Source organism: Grampus griseus, assembly GCF_964374135.1.
Source record: "Grampus griseus genome assembly, chromosome: 8".
Taxonomy (NCBI): domain Eukaryota; kingdom Metazoa; phylum Chordata; class Mammalia; order Artiodactyla; family Delphinidae; genus Grampus; species Grampus griseus.
In genome coordinates, this window is record NC_139002.1 from 102,289,454 (window position 1) to 102,311,312 (window position 21,859).

Consider the following 21,859-nt stretch of genomic DNA (forward strand, 5'->3'; position numbering starts at 1 on the left):
GAGACTGCTGATGACGACGCTGAGTCTGCACCTGGCTTCAGCAGAACGGATGCCAGGAGAGATTAGCAATGTCTGTCATGGGCACAGAATGAGCGGCAGAGAGGCAGAGAGAAGGAGAGAGTCCAGGAAACAACAAATTATGGAATGACTGTGACCCTAAAGAGGGGACCCCAGCGTGTTATAGGTTAACTTGTGTCCTCCCCCAAATTCATATGTTGAAGGCCCAGCCCCCAGTACCTCGGAATGCGACTTTATTTGGAGATAGGATCTTTTTTTTTTTTTCAGTACGCGGGCCTCTCACTGTTGTGGCCTCTCCCGTTGTGGAGCACAGGCTCAGAGGCCATGGCTCACGGGCCCAGCCGCTCCGCGGCATGTGGGATCTTCCCGGACCGGGGCACGAACCCGCGTCCCCTGCATCGGCAGGCGGACTCTCAACCACTGCGCCACCAGGGAAGCCCTGGAGATAGGATCTTTACAGAGATAATCAAAGTGAGGTCAATAGGTGGGCCCTCGTCCAGTTTGACTGGTGTCCTTATAACGATGGGAAATTTGGAACAGATAGCCGTATACGGGGAACAGCACGTGATCATGAGGACAGCCATTTACAAGCCAGGGAGAGAGGCCTGGGACAGCTCCTTCTCACACAGCCCTCAGAAGGAACCAACCTCGCCAACACCTTGATTTTGGACTTCTGGCCTCCAGAACTGTGAGACAATTAACTTCTGTTGTTTAAGCCACCCAGCCTGGGGTGCCTTGTTACAGCAGCCCTGCAAAACTACTACATGGGGAAACAGCCTCTGGGCTCAGGGCTGTGTGTGTTCAGATTGGGCACGGCTTACCTGGACCAAGACCTGAAGAGGCCGTGGGCCTCCAGGTCAGGCCATCTCACCCCCTTCCCACCTTTGGGCCCGTCTCTGGCCTTGGCATCCTTGGCTGTCCAGGAGGGATAGACTAGATGACCACCTGGCCTCCTAACCAGCCCCGAGGCTGACGAGACCAGCTGTCACTGTTAAATCCAGCCACCAGTTGTTGCCTTCTAATGCCAAGGGTGGGGCCTGTGGACCTTGACGTTGAGAGTAACATGTATGACGTTTAACTGCCTTGTATTAGTTATGCCACAACTGTGCTGTGTAACAAAGGACCCAAAGCTTCTGGGAGTCAGAATCTCAGGAACGACTTCACTGGGTGGTTGTGACTCGGGGTCTCCTGTGGGGTTGCGACCACGACGTTGGCTGGGCTTCAGTCCTCTGAAGGTTTGACTAGTGCGGGACAATCATCTTCTAAGGTGGCTCACTCACTTGGCCAGCAAGTGGAGACCGGCTGTTGGTGAGAAGCCGCAGTTCCTCACCTCCACGCTGCTGCTTGCAGCACAGCGGCTGGCTTTCCCCAGAGGGAGCCATGCAAGAGACCAAGGCAGAAGCTTGGTCTTAAGTGTTGATAACCTGACCTTGGGAATCACACCCTGTCACTTCAGAAGTATCTTATTGTCACATACGTCAGCCCTACTCAGTGTTGGAGGGGACTATGTAAGGGCATGAATACCAGAAAGTCACCGGGGCCATCTGGGTGGCTGGCTACCGCAGGCTGGATAAGAGATCTGGTACCAGAAGGGATTACGGGGCAAAGGGTCATGAAGGAAGAGTCTTACGCATTGATCTTGGGACAGATGGAGCCTTGGGAGTGTATTAGTGTCCCAGGGCTGCCATAACAAGTTACCACAAACTGAATGGCTTAAAACAACAACAATTAATTTGGGCCAAAAGTCCAAATCAAGGTATTGGCTGGGTTGGTTCCTTTCAGAGGCTCTGAGACAGCTTCCGTTCCGTGCCTCTCTTCTAGCTTCTGGTGACTCCCAGAAACCCTTGGCATTCCTTGGCTTCCAGCCGCTTCCCTCCAATCTCTGCTTCTGTCTTCATGCGGCCATCTTCCCCCTGGATGTGCGTCTCACATCTTCCTCTGTTTTCTGTTACAAGAACGCTGGTCCTTGGATTTAGAAGCCAACCCTGAATCCAGGATGATTTCATCCTGAGATCTTTAACTTAATTACATCTCAAAAGATCCTATTTCCAAATAAGGTCACATTCACAGGTACCAGGGGTTGGACTTGGGGACACTATTCAACCCACTACAGGAGGCATCCCCATGGGGGGGCTGGTTGATGCCATGATCTAGTATCTCCACCTGCTTTGGCTCGGGTGTCACCTCCTCTAGGGAGCCTGCTACCTCTCCTTTGTGCCCCACAGCACCGGTGCCTGGTACCACCATTGCACCGTTATTCCTTCAATGAACATTTCCTGAGCACCTGCTCTATATCAGGCACTGAGCTGGGTCCTGGGATTTCGGAAGTTCAGGTTGCCAGATTTAGCACACAAAAACACAAACACCCAGTGAAATCTGAATTTCAGATGCAGAGTGGGTTTCAGTTTGCCCCCGTATTGTGTATTGTATCTAGCAACGCTAACAGCAGCGGGGGAGAGAAGCACAGCCTTCAACTGAAGGAAGCCTACAGTCTTGTGGGGGAGATGGCAGGGGGACAATAAGGCATCAGGAGACCCAGGGAGTGTGCCCGGGCCAGCAGGAGTGAGAGGAGTAAGAGGAGGCTTCCTGCATCTAAGCTGGGACCCCAGGGGTGAGGAGGAAAAAGAGTTTCCAAAGGTGGGGAGATGGGGCCCTTGCCAAGTGGGCAACACCGAACATGCAGTCCCTAACCCTGAACAGAGCCCGCAGCCTCCGAGGGCTCTAACTGGCCCACCAGATGTGCATTTTAGAAAAAAGGCAATGTATGGGGTCACAAGTGCCAAAGAAAAAGAGTGTTTCAAGGAAGGGGGAGAGAAGAACAGGCCAGATGTGGCAGGGAGGCCCTGAAGGATCAGGACTGAGACGTGTCCCTTGCAGGTAGCAAGGCTGCTGGAGGCCTCGGGAGAGGCTTCCGTGGGGCGCTGGGAACAGAAGCGAGGCTGCAGCGGCTTGAGAGCAGGCAGCGTCAGAAGCGAGGAGGAGGTAGAAACAGGGAAGGCCGCTTTCTCCAAAGGTTTTTGGGTGGAGCGAGGTGGAGAGCCGGGAGAGCAGGGTTGAGGAAGGCTGGGGGTGGACGGGGTGACTGAAGGGAAGGACCCTGAGGGGAGGAGTCTCAGCAGCTCTGCAGGTGGCAGGGAGGGGAGGGTGGAGTGCATTCAGATTCTTTTCTGGTCTTTTTGTCTTTTCTTCTTTTTGAAATGGAAGAACTCTCCTTGGCCAGCTGATCACAGTCTGCCCATCCATCCCCCACTGTGCTGTGAGTGCCGTGACAGGCCACCTGCTGGGCAGGGCTATCTCCCAAGGCTGTTCCCCAGCACAGAAGACTACAGTGTCAGGCAGCCCCCAGGCCTCCGCTGAGCATGTGAGTGAACAAATAGTCGGGAGCGGTTGAGAGCTGTGGACTGAGGAAGGCGAAGCATGGTGTTTGGGGGAGCGGCTGTCTTGGAAGGAAGGGGAATCCAGGAAGGAGGTGGGAGGGGTGCAGGGCCTGGGAGAGAGGGGAGACAGTGTCCCCATCCTGAGAGGTCAGAGGAGGGTAGAGAAGGTCGCCTGGGTTCCCTGCATGCACAGGAGCTGGAGGGCCTAGCTAATGAGTCCGGCCTAGACAACAGCCTGGTCACTAGGGGCAGAGGTTTGGCAGCGAAGGGAGGGAGGGTGGTGAAGGGGGTGGGGTGGGGTGTGTGTAGGGGTGGGGAGATGTACTTTTGTCCCAGGGAGGGGGTTCCTTTCCTGCCCCAGGCCATGCCAGGTGCCTTGCAACATCATCTCATTTATTTATTTATGTTAAAATATTTATTTATTTGGCTGTGCCGGGTCTTAGTTGCGCACATGGGATCTTCGTTGCAGCATGCGGAAGTCTTTAGTTGCAGCATGCAGGCTCTTAGTTGCGGCATGCATGTGGGATCTAGTTTCCTGACCATGGGTCGAACCTGGGCTACCTGCATTGGGAGCACGGAGTCTTAACCACTGGACCACCGGGGAATTCCCTCATCTCATTTAATCTCATGAATTCTCACCACCTCTCCTGGAAGATGATGCCACTGATGAAGATGACTGCTGTTGGTGGTCTCGCTTTATAAATAAGGAAACTCGAGGCACCTTGACTAAAGTCACAGAGGATGGAAGTAGCACAAAGGACATTTAAACACAGGCTGGTCTGACTCCAAAGCAGGCTCTGTCCTCCACCCCATGAGACCAAGGAAGCCTTGAGCAGGAGTGAGCCCAGAATTAGGGGCAGCCCCCAGGAAGAAGGACACTGCTGTGGGGCAGGAATAGGGCACTGGGCCTTCTCAGGTCTCTCGGGGGCCTAGGTGATGTCACCCCCCCAAGGGCCTACTGGGCTCACCTCCCGGGCCTTGTCTGGTGTCCAGCAAATTCCTGCAGCCTGGGGAGGATGGACCCAAGAGTGAGGAGTGGCAGAAGAGACAGGGCACAGGGCATCACAGTGGCGGGCATCTGTTCCCTGAAACAGCTGACCATGAAGTTCAGTGTGGGTGAGGAGACAAGAGAAGCCAAAATAGGGTGGAGAATTGCACTTTGCCCCTCCTCCCTCTGTGAATCCCCTTGCCCCACCCCTTCATGCTTCCTTGGCTGGCAAATACCGTTTCCTCCCCTGGGATCTGCTTGACTTCTTCTCCTTCTCCTTCTCCTTCAAGGGCAAGCTCAGAAGCCCCCTCTTTCTACCTTGGCCACCCTCCTCCCACCCTTAGCTCCCTCTTCTGGCCCCCGGCGTGCTAGCAACCAGATTTTCTGACCCAGGAATGGGATGTAGGCCAAAGAGTCATTCATTCTAGTCTACCTGCATTCCCTCCACGGTCTCACCCAGTCTCATCCAGCTTTAAATACCATCCAGACCTGATTGCGCTGAAATTTGTAACTCCAGCCTGAATCTCTCCACTGAGTTCCAGACTCTGATTACTCCACATCTCCATGTGAATATCTAAAGAGACATCTCAAGGGACTTGCCTGGTGGTCCAGGGGTTAAGACTTCGCACTTCCACTGCAGGGGGCATGGGTTTGATCCCCGGGTCGGGGAACTGAGATCCCTCATGCTGCTCGGTGTGGCCAAAAAAAAAAAAACAAAAAAAAGTCTCATACCTGACGTGGCCAACACTGAAGTCCTGATCTTCCCCTCCCCCACCCACCTTGCTCCTTCCAAAGTTGTTCACATCTCAGTTGAAGTCACTCCATTTTTCCAGTAGCACAAGATACCTTGAAGTTATCTTGACTCTTCTCTTTCCCTCACACCCCACATGCAGTCCATAGGCACGTCCTGTTGGCTCTACCTTCAACGCGCATCCACATCCTGAACCTTTCTCCCGCCTCCGCTGCCATCCAGCTGCCGCAAGCACCATCCCTCTCGCCTGGATTATAGCGGTGGCCTCTGCACTGCCTCTCCTTTGACCTTGGCCCCTACACTCTTTTCTCAACCCAGCAGCCAGGGAGTCCTATGAACACATAAGCCATTCCTCATACTCCTTCCAAACTCTCTAATGGCATCCCAACTTGCTCTAGTCCTGGCCAAAGTATTTTTTTTTAATAAATTTATTTATTTATTTTGGCTGTGTTGGTTCTTTGTTGCAGTGCTCAGGCTTCTCATTGCGGTGGCTTCTCTTGTTGCCGAGCACGGGCTCTAGGCATGCGGGCTTCAGTAGTTGTGGCGTGTGGGCTTCAGTATTTGTGGCATGCGGGCTTAGTTGCTCTGTGGCATGTGGGATCTTCCCCGACCAGGGCTTGAACCCGTGTCCCCTGCATTGGCAGGCAGATTTTTTTTTTGCGGTAGGCGGGCCTCTCACTGTTGTGGCCTCTCCCGTTGCCGAGCACAGACTCCGGACGCGCAGGCTCAGCGGCCGTGGCTCACGGGCCCAGCCGCTCCGTGGCATGTGGGATCTTCCCGGACCGGGGCACGAACCCATGTCCCCTGCATCGGCAGGCGGACTCTCAACCACTGCGCCACCAGGGAAGCCCCAAAGTCTTTTAAAACATACAAGCCCTAAATGATTCTCTCCTTACTTGTCTGATTTCACCTCCCACTCTTCTCCCACGGGCCCACTCTGCTCCAGCCACATTGTGCTACGTGTAGTTCTTCAAACATTCCAGTCATGCACCTGCTGGGGAGTATTGCACTAGCTGTACCCCCAGCCTGCAATGCCCTTCCCCCAGATATCCTCACCTCCTTCAGATCTTGACTCAAATGTCACCTTTTGTTTGCCTTCCCTGAACATCTTAGTTTAAAACTATAAACCTGACTTTCCCCATCCGCCTTCCCTGCTTTATTTCCTCCATAGAACCTATATCATCTAACGTGTTACGTATTTTACCGGTTCATTCATTTAGTTTATTATCTGCCTCTTCCTTCTAGAATACAAGTTCTATGACGGCAGTGCCTTTTCTGTTTGGTATTTTCTTTGCTGCCTGCAACAGCGCCTAGCATATGGTTACTGCCGATGTTGCTTGAGTGGCTGTTTGGGGGCCACCCCTGTGCTGAGCACTGATGATGGGATAATGAGCAAAACCTGACAAAGCCTGTGAAGCTTGTCTTGGGCAGCGGTTTTCTGATTTTCATGAGTACGACCCTATCTGGGAAGTCCTAGAAGAGAAGACTCTGGCTCCACCCCTGGAGATTCTAGGGTAGGTCCCGTGGTGTGCACAGTGCACAGGCTCCCCAGGTGATTCTGAGGCGGGTCAAGTGGGGGTCACAGTGGTCTGCTGGGATAGACTGAAGTTAATATTGTTCAGGACGCCTAATGTCTCATTTTCACAGCACCTTCCACTCCCCAGTAAACAGTTGTTACATGCCTGTCTCACCTCTAAACAGTAAGTTTTGGACTGGGATGGAGTGTTGCTCCTTTCTGTGCCCCCTGGGCTCTGCACAGCGTAGGTGTAAGTGCTAGTCAGTGTTTGAGAGCGAATGAATGGAGGGTGAATGAATGGTTAGAAGAAGGATGAATGACTCTGGTTAGAAAAGGAATTTCAAGAGTTCACTATCTAGAAGGTGGGAATTTTCCAAAGACTTCCCCTGTGCCAGAGGGTTGTAGGAGGGACTGGTATTTAAGAGGTCGTGACGCGTTTGGTTGTCCGGGAAGGTGGCTGCTGCGCAGGCTGACCCAGGCGGGCGGGGGAGAAGCGGAACAGAGCGCAGAGGCGACGCTGCCACCCACCCAGCTGCCCAACGGCGCGCTTCTCTCGGGGCGGCGCGGCCGTTGCCATAGCTACAGACACAGCCAACCGAGGAGGGGGCGGGCCCGGGCTACGTCATTCCTAGAGCGACGCTGCTCCTCGCCTCCCGCCTCTTTCGGGTGCGAGACCCTCCGCCCGCCTCCCCGGCTCTCCACCTGCGCGCCTTCCCTCCCCCCCGCGCCGTCCCCTCCTCGGGCTCTGCGCCGGCGCGGTGCCCGCCAGGGCTCGAGGGGGGGGGGGGGGGGTGCCCGCGAGGCGCATGCGCCGTGCGGGGACCGCCGCCGCTCTGGTGTCGCTGCCGCAGCCGTTGCCGCCGTTGCCGCCTCCCTGCTGGCAAGTGTGGGAAGGAGGAGCTGAGGGCCACCGCCGCCGTTGCCGCCATGGGGGTGAGTGAGGGAGGGAGAGGAGACGCGAGGGCCGGGAGGGCTCCCCGCTTACCCCGTCCCCTGCGCCCCCATTGTTCCTTGAACCCCCTCTCACGTGACCCCGAACCCCTCCGGCCTCACGTGACCCCCAGCCCCCACATGACTCGACTCCCCCAGTCTAGTGTCCCGACGCCCGGCCCAGCCCGGGAATCTCCTGGGGAGCCCCGTCTCCGGGCCCCACCCCCTCCGGTGCCCCCAGCCTCTCGCGTCGTGCCCGCCCTTGCCTTCCTCTAGGACGTGTTATCTTCTTGGCCTCCCCTCTACCCCCGCGCGGTCCCTGGGTATCCCCCCCGCCCCCAGGGGTCACCCATCACCCCGCTGTCACCGGCTTCGCGGCTTCCCATGTCCTAGGCCTACACTGGGTTAGAGGGAACCGAGGCCCAGAGAAAAGAAGGCACCCAGCCAAGGTCACACGGGCAGTGACTGGGCGCCAAAGCCCGACTCAGGGCTCTCGAATCCCCGGCCGCCCGCTTCCCCGCTACTCGGCTTCTCAGCGAAGCTGGTTTCCCCAGTCTCTTTCGAAATCTTTCCACCAGGTTCCTCCTGCTCCAAAAACATTCTCTTCCTTTTCGACAGAGGCCTGCCTTCAAGGCCTCCCAGATGCACCGAAGTGGGTCTTATTACTTGGGTTGTTAGTAGTCTTCCTACTTCAGGTGGCTTTGGGTGGGGAAGCTGTGCAGAAGGTGAGCAGGGAGACGATGGAGGAGTACTGGTGATGGCCCCAGCCGGGGATGGATAGTGACCACCTGTTTTGCACAAGGCAGCCTGGAGGTGCGTTTTATGCCCTTCCTGGCATGTGCTGATAGAGGGTTGAGCAGAAGTTATTCTCATGTTTCTGTGAGATCACCTTCCTAAGTCCCAATTAGAGTAGCACAAGTCACTCTCCTAAAAATGTAACTGGCCCTCCCTGGTACCACGTATCTTAGTTTTTACATGAAATTTCCACCACCTTTAGGGAGTCCTGACTTTGGAGCCAGAGAGACCTCAGTTCCAGCCCCACCTTCCCTGGCTAGCGGCATGATAGTGTGCCAGTGGCCTGGCCTTTGTGGATTTTAATTTCCTCATCGATGTAATGAGAATGATGATACCTCCCCTTTAGGACAGATGTGAGGATAAAATCAGATAGTGGATGTAAATAGCTACATAGGTGCTTCTTAAATAGTGGCTGTTATTTTTGCCTGTATTCTCAGCCTTTAGTCATCTAAAATAGATTTGTGCTATTTTTAACTCATTGGGTTTGTCCCTACTATTATTAATCTAGATTTGTTTCCTCTCCACTCAAATAGTTATTGACTGAATAAATCAACTTGTTAGACAAAAATAGTTGTCTTATCCATGTCGAAGCACTTTATGTAAAATCCATGTCAAACGCATTCATCATGTTTCAACAAGGACTTTTGGATACTGTGTACTTCATGTATAGAAAATCAAGTCTGGAAACCTTAGGCATATTTAACCTAGATTTTGGTGAAAGGTCCCAGACCCCAGGTCTTGTTGAAACTAAATAAAATATTGAGTCCCTGGTATTACTTGGTAAACGTCTACCCAGCATCAGCCACTCCAGACTGAGCAGAAAACAAGAAGCATAACATGCCGTTCTCGTTCAACACTTCCTCGTTGGTTGAGTTGAAATAGCAGGCCTCGGAGATCCTGCGGTCCTCGCTGCTTCCTTAAGGGCCCTGATCTTAGTACTCATGCTCCACAGATGTGTTTCTCAGAACAGCCCCTACCTAGTCTCTGCAAAAGTGAAATTGAATTTTCCTCCCTGAAGCAGAGCTGGAACCCTCTCATCATACTCGTTCCTTATGGGTGGGGGCTGTGGACTCCCCACCTCGGTGTCAGGAGCGTCATGGTTCCTAATGATTCCCCTCCAGAAGAGGGCCCTGCTCCATCTGACAGCCTGACCACAGGCTGAGAGAGCGGCATCGGCTGGAGCACTGTCCACAGTTCTTTCACCCTTGCTGCCACACGTGTTTTAGGAATTAGAATTTAGAGCTCTGTCTCCCTTTGCCAAAAACTGAGGGGTTTTTTCCTGGATTCTGGATTCTTTGTGGGATGGAGGCATTGATACTGAAAACCTAAGGGTTGCCAAATCCTTTTTGTGGAAGGTGCCTCCTGCCCCCATCTGGGCATTTTTTGTTTTTTAATTTCTATGTGTGACCCCTAGCAGTCATGGAACTACTATTATGACTAGCAGTCAAAGAGATACTCCTTTGAGGGAATTCCCTGGTGGTCCAGTGGTTAGGACTCCACACTCTCACTGCCAATGGTGTGGGTTCAATCCCTGGTCAGGGAACTAAGATTCCACAAGCCATGAGGTGTGGCCAAAAAAAAAAAAAAAAAGAGAGAGATACTACCTTGATAGGAATAGCAAGGGGAGGAGTTTGACAGCTGCATGTGAAAACAACATTTATACCACACTTTGTAATAATAAGTGTCATACACATTTGGCTGATGTAGTGGAAGGAGCAGGGACTTTGGGGTTCAGACCTGGATTTGAATCTTGGAGGACTCATTCAACAGGTATGAACTGCGTACCTGCTGTTTGCTGAGCACTGGGTATACGTCGGCAAATAAAGCAGACGTGACCTTCCTCTACCTCATGGAGTGTACAGTCTGGTGGGAGTGGAGGGAGAGGGTGGCCAGAAGACCTCTTTGAGAATCCTGTTCACGGGCTCTGTGACCCTGAAAGTTATCTAATCTCTCTGGGCCTGTTTCCTCATCAAAGAAGTAGGCAGTCATTCCTTGCTGAGTTATTGCAAAGATTAAAATAAATCATCTCTATTAAAGCACCAGCAGAGTGTTTATCATTAGTAGGTCCTTGTAAACAGAAATCCTTACAGTAAGGAATTTTTATATCTAGTACATTGTATCATTTTGTCCTTAACAACAGTCCTGTGAGGTATAGGCATTGTTAGCCCTATTTTATGGATGTGGAAATTGAGGTTCAGAGAAACTGAGTACCTTGTTGGAGAGAGTAAATAACTTGCTCAGAGTCACACAGCTATTAAGTGGAAGAGCTGAGAATCAAATGTGGGTTTCTTGACTCAGAATCCCACACTCTTTATTATATAAAGCTCCCTTGGGAAAGACACTTAACCACAATGAGCTTTACTGTTCACTGTGCTTATTTCCCATTTTAATGAGGAGAATTTTCCTGTGTCCCTGCAGGGTAGTCTTACCTCCACAAGGCAGGACAAAGCTAATTGGAACAGTAGGAGACTACTTTTTCTAGCCGGTGCTGGGTTGAGGGAGGGCCCCTGCCCGTCTGGCCCCGCCTGCCGCAGCCCGCCTCATACCCCGCGTGCAGGCAGCGAAGCGCTTGAGGGGCTCTTTCATTATCCGCAGTCCCTGGCCCAGGCGGCCCCAAGCGTCACTGAGAGTTGCCTGGCTCACCTGTTCCCCTGCATGAATGAGCCCGTGAATGTCCTGGAGGCCCGGGCTTGGCCCTCCTGCTGCTTGTGCTTAGAAATGAGATGCTGTGGAGGGAACCTACACTTCAGTGCTTTCGGGGTCCTGGGAGTTGCCCTTTCCTTCCGGCACCTCTGATCCCTCGGCTCTGTGCCGTAGAGCTAACGTGCAGGGTGGAGGCAGGCAGCTGGTACCGACTGGGATTGTGTGCTGGCTTCTGACCTGTCCTTGGCTGTTCTGTGAGGCAGCAGTTGTGTTCCCATTTTCCTGGAGGTGGAGTTCCTTTCACACACGGGGGGTGGCAGGAGGAACAGTGGCCTGGCCTGTTTGGTGCCGAAGCTCATATTCTTTCTGCCCCCTTGCACAGCCCTGGCGACCTTCCGTCTCAAGTTTCCATGTCCCTTACCCCTACCTCAGTGTGGATGCAGGGTCTGGGGTGGCACTGTGCGGGCATGTCACGTCAGCTGTTACCAAGCCAGAAGGGTAATGAGAAGTGAATCACCAAGTGGCTGCCTTGAGGCTCCTGAGGTCTTGTCTTGACCTTACCTCGGTGGAGCTGAGGAGGCCTTGGACGCTGGTGTAGGCTCTCCCGGAGGGAGGCAGAGCGGCTGGTGGGACAAACACTGAATCTGCGCGCAGCCCTGGGGTTGAGTCTCCCCTCTGCCGCTTACTCTCTGGGGAACTTCGAACAAGTCGCGCCAGCCCTTTGAGCCTCAGTTTCTTGTGTAAAGGGAGGTGATGGTTTCTGCCCGGAGAATTGAACCAGATGATGTTGGTGAAAGTGTTTTGCAAGATGAGTGTATCTCTCAGTGTTGTCTTGAAACCCAGATTCCCAGAGGAAAAAAGGTGGATGATCTAAAACCTCTTTGTGGTAGAGAGGGGCTAGTTCTGCCCCAAGATCCCGGTGTTGTGAAGACAGTCTATTCTCTGCTGTTTGTCCCTCTAGGGGAGGTAAGAAATGGGCGCTAGCTCTTGGCTTTCTGCGCAGTGCTCAGCCTGCAGATAGCAAACAGCTGGTGCTGGGCGAGTCTATGCCTGGAAGAGCCAAACATCCCTGTGAGCTCCTAGTGTCTGAGCTCTTGCCTTCTGGGTGCTTGAAATAGGAGTTAAGCAGTGTCATTCCTTGAGGAACCGAGGGTAGAATTTATCCAGCAGCTGGGTATTCAACTCACCGTTTCCTGGGCCAATCAGTGTCAGGGCTACTGTGGGATCGGACGTGGCAAAACCTCTCTCTGGTGAGGTCCGGGAAGTGAGGGCTGGGGGCAGAAGAGGCAGTGCGGTTGGTAAAAAGCAGAGCCACCTCCCCAGTGCCTTTGGGGTACCTTCAGGACTTGGGCTGGGTGGGCAGCACCTCCGGATGCCTGTGTTGCTCTGCTCCTCCTTGGGAGTGAGAATGAAAAGTGTCATTTATCGAGCACAGGCCATAGGAACCCTCATGGGCTTAATACTTCAAAGGAGGTATTAAGGGCCCTGCTCATCAGATGAGGGAAGGAGGCTCAAACAATGGTTGTGTCTTGTCCTAAGACCCAAAGGGAGTAAAGGGCAAAAGGAGGCTTTGGACAAGGTCTGCTGGACCCCAGAGCTTGGGCTCTTTTCCCTGTGTTACCAGTTTTTACAAGAGGGTAAGAGGGTCCATTTAGATTTGAGAAAACCTCACGTGAGCCTCCAAACAGGGTCTGCTCCGTTTGGAGTTATGGGCGGTTTGCAGTTTGCTTCTCTGTGTAAGGACAGCCTCCCTTTGCTCCTCCTCTGCTGCCTATGTGTCCTGCAACTTGGCTCTGCTGACCACGTGTCAGTATGGCCTCTGTCCCCAGGTGACCCCCTTGGGGCCCTTCACTCTGCCCTGTCGCTACCAGGTGCTCGGTGTGGCTGCCACTCACGGGCCTTGGCTGGGCAGCCGTTCCTGGGAACAGCTCCATCGCCTTAAGCCCCAGTGCCCAGCCCTAGCTTAGGAAGGAGACTCAGCTCCCAGAGAGGCTGCCCCCAGACCACATCTTTGTTTTCTGAAGCCAGAAGACACTGAAAAGGCTTACTGAATGAATTTATACTTAGAGACAGCTGTCAGCCACTACCTCAGATGCCATCACCTCCCTGAAACCTGCCCTGAATGTCTCTAAGCTTACTTTTTCCTGCCTTAGGAGGGAATGAATGAGTGAATATTAGGCAGCTGCTGGGGCCCAGGCTCTGCTTCAGGTGTTGTCACGTGCTCTCACTGGGTCCTCACAGTGACCCAGTGGTCCCAAGGGTCAGTACTCTTCCTGATAGGGAAGCTGAGAAGGCTAGTGACGCTCCCAAGGTCTCATGACTGGGACGCGCTTGGGTCTTTCCTACCCTACCAAGCAGGATCCGGCAGCCAGGATCCGGAGTTTCTGCTGTGGATTGGGGACTGACCCTTAGGGTCTCCAAAGGGAAAGTCAAAGTCAAGTCTTTGGTTGGTCACAGCCTTCCAGCCCACTTTGCTTTTCCCTGTTGCAGAGGAAGTCGAGCAAAGCAAAGGAGAAGAAACAGAAGCGGTTGGAGGAGCGAGCAGCCATGGATGCTGTCTGTGCCAAAGTGGACGCCGCCAACAGGGTGACTCCCCTCCTTCCTAGTCCCTTCCTCCTGGAACTGCAACTTGGTTTTTAATTTGATTTCTTTTGGCGCCACCCTGTGGCAGAATTGTGTTACTACGCATCCATACCTCTGCTGCCTCCTTGCTGCTGGGGAAAACTAGCCTGGCTGGCAGAGAGCTGCGAGGAGGGCCAGCGATTGGCCCAGGCGTGCAGGGAAGTGTGAATTGAAGTGGAAGTGGCGGGAAGTGTGGATTGAAGTGGAAGTGGCGTCTTCTCTCTGTGGGTCTCCTTCCTTAACACTAGAAGAGGGTCTGCAGAAATTTTTCCCAGGGTTTTGCATTTTGGGGAGGAAACCTCCCTGGTAAAATGTGGTATAGTTTTCTCATTCTTTCCTTCAAACATTTGTTGCCTGCCCATGGGGTACTACAGGTTGTGCCAGGGATGCAGCAGCCTGGTTTCGAGGGGCTGCAGTCGGGGGAGAAGTAGCTGAGATTCTGAGCACCTGGTGGGCCTGACTGGGGGTGGCTCAGCTTTCCAGTGGAACCAGAGAGATTCTGGTCACCTTTCCTGCCCCGGTTCATGTCCCAGTTTTTGTTATTCTTTTAGTCCACTCAGTAAACATGCACACTTACAAGGATGTGGCACAGGGACATGATTTTTCATTTTGGGTTTTGACCAGGGGAGGTTAGTTGGGGGCCTCTCAAAAGTATGTGAGTGGGGCTTCCCTAGTGGCGCAGTGGTTAAGAATCCGTCTGCCAGTGCAGGGGGCACGGTTCGAGCCCTGGTCCGGGAAGATCCCACATGCCACAGAGCAACTAAGCCCATGCGCCACAACTACTGAGCCTGCGCTCTAGAGCCCGCGAGCCGCAACTACTGAGGCCCGTGCACCCTAGAGCCCGTGCTCCGCAACAAGAGAAGCCACCACAATGAGAAGCCCACACACCGCAACGAAGAGTGGCCCCGGCTCGCCACAGCTAGAGAAAGCCTGCATGCAGCAACAAAGACCCAATGCAGCCAAAAATAATAAATTAAAAAAGAAAAACTTATAGCATGTAGCCAAAACTAAAATCAGAAGAAAATATATCATTTTTTTTAAAAAATTATGTGAGTGGAGCAAGGGACCTGTCTTCTCTCTTGGGTCAGGTGCTGAGTAGGTTTTATGCCCAGAGGCCGGTATTAGAATTAGGCAGTAATGCCTCTTCTTACCTGTCAAATGAAGCTAAAACCCTGTTGGGCCTCCTTCCCAGAGCCTCCCTCCTACGTGTGATTTCAGAGCTAAGGCAGATGGAGGGTCCGTATATAAGGGCGGCTCCTGGCCCTGGGAGCTGAGCCTCCACTTGGATCCACACAGTGTGGTACTTCAGGGTGGAGCCTGTGACTCTGCTAGGCGAGTGTTTGTGCTACTCCCTTTTCTTTCCCTCCACAGCTTGGAGACCCATTAGAGGCTTTCCCAGTGTTCAAGAAATATGATCGCAATGGGTGAGTGTTCAGCATTCCTAACTTTTCTCCTTGAGTCTCTTCAGGAATTCACCTTTCCAGAGTAGGCTCCTCAGACCCAACTTGTTTCATTCTTCGTTAATGAAAAAGCAGAAAAGATGGCTAGTACCCTGTTGATATAAAATCCCCCAGTTAGGGAGACAAAGGAATCTGCAAATGAGCAAAGATTGCCTAATCTCAGACTGATGTCTCTGTGGGACTTGTTGTTCTCTCCGACGAAGAACCATAGAGCTGAAACAAACTTGAAAAATCATCTAGGCCGACTCCCTCATTTTGTGCAGAGGGAAACCGAAGCTGCGAGAAGCTGAATGAGGTGTTCGAGCTTATGGAGCTTCTCCCTGGCCGCGGGGGGGAGCTTTTAATTCCCAGTCCAGCGTTCTTTCCCTGGGTCTATAGTATAATTGTTAAAAGCCACTTACTGGCTTTGTGACCCTGGACAAATTACTTAACTTCTCTGTGTCTCAGTTTTCGAATCAGAAGTGGGTACCTTCCTCATGGAGTTGTCAGGAGGATTAGTTGTAAAGTGTTACTGCCTGGAGCATACGAAAGGCTAGGTCAGTGTTAGTTGTTATTACTACTGTTTTTTTTACTAATCCAGTTCACTGCAGAATCTAGACTAAAGCCCCCTTCCACTTTCTGTTCCTTTGGTTTGTAAAGTAGGTGGCATTATCTGTCTTACCCGAGATGCTGTTGGCTGAGGGGAAAACAGGGGCTATGATTTTACAGAATCATTGCTATGGGTCTGAATCATAACAGTGCCTCTTATTAACTATATTTGGTTAAGTCCACATATTCTTCAAGCCTCATTTTTTATCTGTTAAATGGAACGATGATGCCAAACTTGCAAGGTTGTTTTAAGGAGGACAGAAACTATATCCAGCTCTGTAAGTTGCAGCTGGTGTGAGTATTTTAATGAACAACATAAGACAAATGTAAATGCATGAATTATGAAGGAAAGACTATAGTAGGTAATACTACATTTGCCTTTCATAGCTGTGTCTGAATTTCATAGTATCATATTAATTTATTCTTTCTGTCTGAGATCAGATGCATTATGGTTCCTCTAGAAGCTTTGTCATCATTCATCCTCTGGGAAGTCCTTTGACACAGTTTAGAGATTCCTTGCTGTGATCTCTCTCAGTGTTCCCTATCCCACATTCGCACTGACTTCCAGAAATATGGACCAGCTCTGAAGCAGGCGTTGCCAGCTGACTCTGGGCTCACTTGGTGCCTGGAATTGTGTGGCTGTGATCCTACTTTCATGTACTTAAGGAACTCAGATTAGTGGAGAATTTATACTTGCAAACCAGCCTTGAGAAAATTTATAGCTAAGACAGTTGCAGTGCTGTGTGTGGGCATTGCTGACCACTACATGGTCAGTACTTGGAAAGAAAGGAAGGCTGTTCAGAGCCAGGAAGTTCTGAATTCACAAGGCCACACACATGTGCAGCTCATATGACATACCAGACAGCAGAGGTGACCGTGGATTCCAGTGGTGATGTCCTCTGAGGAGTCGAGTCAGTCCTTTCAGAATGTGGCACTACCTGGAGAATATGATTTCACAATTTGGCCAGGGAGTTTAATTGTGATTTATTTAATTCATTTAGACCTAAATAGCAGATTGAGGGAACTCCCTGGCCGTCCGGTGGTTGAGACTTGGCACTTTCACTGCCGCGGCCCAGGTTCGGTCCCTGGTCGGGGAGCTAGGATCCCGCAAGCCACGCGATGCGGCCAAAAAAAAAAAAAAAAAAATAGGTCGATACCTTAACACCTACATCATTCGTTAGTTTAGGAAAACAGAGCATCGGGGTGAATCCCGATCTACCCTGTTTGATCAGCTGAGAGCACCCACTGTGTCCTCAGAGGAAGCAGCGGGCAGGACTCCTCAGGGGGATGTGGGCCATAGTCTTCCTGAAGGGCCTGAGGTCCTCCAGCTGCTTTTGCAGGCAAGGTTGGTAGATAAGAAGGAAGAGTTCCCCTGGGAGCCCAGTGAAGACTGGATTCCAAATGAAAGCAACAGGAAAAATGCCTAAGGGCAGGAATCGAGGGAACAGAGAGGACTCCGGGGTTTATAAGAAACTACAGAAGAGAGGGTGGAGAGAGCAAAGAGCTAGCAGAGAGGGACCGGAGTTTACAAAGTGCTGCGTCTGATAAGGACTGTGCAGGGAAGACAGGAAATGGGCTTGTGGGCAGGGCGGTGGGCTGGTGATGACAGTTGTTAATCTCGGCTTGAACAGCCTCGTTCCTTCACAGGCACCTTCTGTAGTCACGTCCGGGCTCGGCTTTTCTCTGTAGATTAACTGAGACCAGGCGGGCCTCGTTGTCAGGCTGTCAGGGCAGCCGGTGGTGCCGGGCCTGTAGCCGGCTCCAGACGCCTCCTTTTCCTCTTCTCAGGTTAAATGTCTCCATTGAATGTAAGCGAGTGTCTGGCCTGGAGCCGGCCACCGTGGATTGGGCCTTCGACCTGACCAAGACCAATATGCAGACCATGTAAGCACGCCCTCTCGGGCAGGGAGACTGGCCCTCCTCTCCAGAGCCCCTGTCCTCACTGCCCCCCACCCCCACCCCCACCCCCGTCTCCCAGGTATGAGCAGAGCGAGTGGGGCTGGAAGGACAGAGAGAAACGTGAGGAAATGACGGATGACCGAGCCTGGTACCTCATCGCTTGGGAAAACAGTTCGGTTCCCGTAGCCTTTTCTCACTTCCGGTTTGACGTGGAGTGCGGGGATGAAGTCCTGTACTGGTAGGGGCCCTGGCCTGGGGGTGGGCGTGGGGGGAGGAGGCATCCCAGCCAGTGGCAAAATCCAGCACGCCCGTCTGGGTCTGTGGCAGGCCTCGCAGCCGCCCCACGCTCACTCTGCTTTCCTCCCCCAGCTACGAAGTGCAGCTGGAGAGCAAGGTGCGGCGGAAAGGCCTGGGGAAGTTCCTCATCCAGATCCTGCAGCTCGTGGCCAACAGGTGAGGGCCCTCCGTGCACCGCTCAGTTGGAGGGAGCTGCCTCTGAGGCATCCCCCGTGGGGGACAGGGCTCACGGGACTGTTGTGAAAGAAAGGTGTCTAGAACCCTCTCAGTAAGCTTCTCCCTGCCCGGCCATGATTCCAGATTTTGTCCACTGGGCTCAAGGAGGCAAGCACCTCTGAGTGCCTGTTCCGCACCTGAGTAATGGGGTGCAGAGAGGACCTGGAGGAGAAGCCAGTCAGGTGGGGGCCTGATCAGCCCTGTCACAGAGGGCGGCACCCAGTGCTGTGGGTGCCCAAGACAGGCTAGAGTCGGGCCTCAGGAATACTTCTTAGGAGCAAATGGGAGACAGCAGGCAGACACGAGAGAGCAAGCGGTATTTAGCACCTGTTTCTCTTTCTGGAAGGTTCTCTCTGCTTTCTTCTCAGCACACAGATGAAGAAAGTTATGTTAACGGTATTTAAGCACAATCATGGTGCCTACCAGTTCTTCAGAGAAGCGCTGCAGTAAGGAGCTGGGCCCCGGCGTGGAACCCTCTGGGTGGTAGCAGCTGCCTGCCCCAGTGTCTTTTCCCCCATCCTGGCCCCATTCGTCCTGACGTTGAGCTCTCGGTTCTGAGGGCCTTGGGGTTGGCAACTGGGGAGATGGTGTGGGAGCGCCTGTGGCTTGGTCCCCTGCCCTGCTCCTAAGCCCTTACTCCTGGGGAGGAAGGCAGTCAGCTGCCCGTAGCCAACGCTTTCCTCCTGCCCGTCTGCAGATTTGAAATCGACGACTCTTCCCCAAGCATGTCCGGTTGCTGTGGGGAGGACTGCTCCTATGAGATCCTGAGCCGGAGGACCAAGTTTGGGGACAGCCAGCACTCCCATTCGGGCGGGCACTGTGGTGGCTGTTGCCACTGAACTCCCAAGCTCTCTCCAAGGCCTGTTCTCTCCCCGGTTTCAAGCCGCTTGCCAGGTGCCCTCAGAGCTGTGGCCTCCTCAGCCCCAACCCTGGGGAGGAGCGGTCCGCGCCGCCCCTCCTGCTCTCTCCTAGAAGAGCAGGGTGCCGGAGGGAGCAGAGAGGAGAGGATGCTGCCGGCAGAGCCGGCGGAGGCCGGGGCACGAGGCGCGTCCTCTCGTGGTGGCTGCCTTCTCGCTCGGCTCGGCCCTGAGCGTGGGTTCTCCGACTTCCCTACAGCTGGATTCCCGACAAGCCCCCCTCCCCGCCACACACACTGCTGGACAAAGGGAGTGTTTATTCCCACCTTCATGAAAGTCCCGGAGCCCTGGGTCAGGGTCTGGCTGGTTCCCAAAGAGGAATGGGCTCAGTGTAAGATCTGGGCGTAGAGAGAGTCTTCAGAGAGACTCCTGTTTCGTGGATGGGATGCTCCAGTGGAGACCTCAGGATGGTCTCTTGTGCCATGACACAGGGAATCGAGGGAGCTCTTTCTGGCTGTGCCTTCGCGGATCCAGTTAGAGTGGAGTCGTCCCAGGGGACCAGCCGACTCTGGGAGAAAGGCTGCCCCCCCTCCCCATTGCTGTCAGCACGGGGCCGGGAGGACAGGAGCAGGTGTGAGTGGGGCCTGCCGTGGGGGCTGTGGCTTCTCCGGGCTTTGGGACCTGGCGGCACCCTGAGCTTAACCTCTTGATCTCATGGCAGTGACTCGAGATTTTTACTCACAGAAAAGAGCTGGAGCCCTGCCTGCTCTTCTCCGTCACCTCTCACCACTGTTTCTGCCCCTGCCTCTCCCCCCACTCGATACCCCTGTTCTTACTCTCAAGGGGGAATAACATCAGGGAGCCCCTTGTCTTCCCCCAGAAGGCCCCTTGCTCCTGCCATATTTAGTGCCGTGTCCTCTCATATCTTGGTGCTGTTAGCTCTCTGAAGGTGGGTACCCCCCACCGCCACCGCCCCCTTTGGAGAGCCCCCAGCCAGCAGCAGCCCCTTCCTGCACTCCCCAGCCTGGCCAGACGCTGCTCTTCTCTCTGGTGTCACCTGCGGCAGACGGGGCGCGGGAGAAGCTTCCTCTCCCCTCCTGGGATAGAGAGGGCGCAGGGTCAGAGCTCAGACTTGCCCTCATCCCCAGACCGTTATCCCCTTCCAGGGAAGAAAATGACCAAATCCTTAGCCAGGAAGAAGCACCTACCGCCTCCCCTTGGACAACCTTGAGCTCTGCCTTAGGGAGCGTCTCAAAGGTTCTGCCTTTGCGAGGTTGTTCCGGAGGAGGTCTGTCAGTCCTTCCGACCTCGGTCTGCTCACGCCCCACCCTGTGCCCTGACTCAGGCTGCTTGTGCCGGCCATCTCCCCGGAGCTGTTCTGGCCTCCCGCCTGTGCCGGGCCTGTGCGCACAGCCTCTCCGCCGAGTGCTCTGTTGCTCTCGACCTGCCAGCAGTGGACGTGGCCTCCCTTGGAGAGGGCCTTGCAGCTTTACACTGGAATAAGCCCACCTTTACCCCTACCCTGCTGACTCCCAGGAGGTTTTACCCGAGGGGGGAGTTTTCATTGCTGGAGGGCATTGGAGGGCTCCTTCCAAGAATCATGGAACGACAGAGTCACATTTAGGAAGAGCTTTAACTCTGATCCCTGCTGTCTGTCAAAGGACAGAGAATGAAATATTTATTGTCTTAGATCATGGGTTTCTGATACCTCCCACTCAAGGGGACCAAAAGGGACCCCGGCGTAAATCCCACATAAAGGGAGTTAAGTGTGCGTGTCTCCCCTCATTGGACACCTGGCACCGAGCCCCATTGGTAGATGGGCACTTGGTGTTGGGCCCTGCTTGTCCAGCCGCCTGTGCCACTTCCCAAGGGCTGCTGGGGGCTCTGGCTGGGTAGGGAGGCGCTGTCTGAGACCCGCAGGTCACCCTGTTGTTGGTGTTGAACCCACTCAGTTCTTAGCCATCAGTCTCTCCATTTCCCCAAGGTCTTGGTTTTAAGAAACATAGCAGGCCTTTTGTACCAGGCTTTTTGGTTTGTTTGAGGCATGTTGAAATATTAATTTTGAGATTTGTTTTTTAGTTGCATCCACCCTATTTCAGGTTATTTTCATTGATGTCAGATGTGTATATGACATGTGTATGGTTCTTTTTAACCCTTCCTGGTGTGTTTTTTTTTTTTTTTTAGAGGAAACTTTGAAGATAAACTCCTTGATATATATATATATATATTTTTTTTTTTTTTTCTTTAGCAACTTGTTATCACTGGAATCAAAGGGAAAAAGTGATCTCTTTTTGCATTGGTTGCATTTGTATGTCACAAATAAAAGACACTTTGTTCAGCTGCTGGGACGCCTTCCTGCTGCTGGCGTGCCATTGGTAGCGTGGGCTCAGACCATCCCAGCGTTGGGCCTAAACCCTGGGGGGCACGTAGCTGTGACGCCCCACGCCTCTTTCTGTGAAAGAAGCTTTGGGCTGAGAAAACCTCAGGGTGTCTGGGGCGAGGAGCCAGACGTGGGAACTGAGACTGAATACATGTGTTTGTGCCACTTCCCAAAAGCCCTGGGTAGGGGTCAAAAGCCTTCTGAGGGGCACCTGCTCTGCTGCTGGAGAGAGTCCCAGGCCAGGCGTTGTGACATTGGGCATTTGTGGGTAAAGGTAAATTCCAGAACACTTGTGTGGGAGTCGAACAGACGAGAGTGTTGGTGTTTCTTTCCTCCCTTTTACTTATTGGTTTCCTCAGGATATTCTGTGTCTCTTAAAAGGACTCCAGCCCCCTCTTCCCTCCACTCACGAAAGACGAAGGCTCAAAGGAAGGGCAACTCATGTCAGGCCTGACAGGGCAGGAAAGTTATGAGCTGGGGGAGGCTCTGGCCCCTCGAGTGTGACAGATTGAGCTGTGCACT

At 53.3% G+C, this 21,859-nt stretch overlaps 1 protein-coding gene across 1 annotated transcript; it reads left to right on the plus strand.

The window, feature by feature from the left end:
• The first annotated feature begins 7,480 nt into the window (after nt 1-7,480).
• On the plus strand, nt 7,481-21,306 carry NAA40 (N-alpha-acetyltransferase 40, NatD catalytic subunit). Its single transcript, XM_082659127.1, has 8 exons — nt 7,481-7,583; nt 13,509-13,604; nt 15,012-15,064; nt 17,477-17,572; nt 17,667-17,825; nt 17,957-18,040; nt 18,469-18,546; nt 18,798-21,306. The coding sequence occupies exons 1-8, from the start codon at nt 7,578-7,580 to the stop codon at nt 18,937-18,939; spliced, it is 714 nt and encodes a 237-aa protein (XP_082515253.1). The 5' UTR covers nt 7,481-7,577; the 3' UTR covers nt 18,940-21,306.
• Nucleotides 21,307-21,859: the final 553 nt, after the last annotated feature.

Excerpts from the sequence above, each read along its gene's own strand:
- NAA40 (XM_082659127.1), top strand. Across the intron at positions 17,826-17,956 it reads GGGGATGAAGTCCTGTACTG|CTACGAAGTGCAGCTGGAGA; the intron begins GTAGGGGCCCTG and ends TTCCTCCCCCAG. Across the intron at positions 18,547-18,797 it reads TTCTTCAGAGAAGCGCTGCA|ATTTGAAATCGACGACTCTT; the intron begins GTAAGGAGCTGG and ends GCCCGTCTGCAG.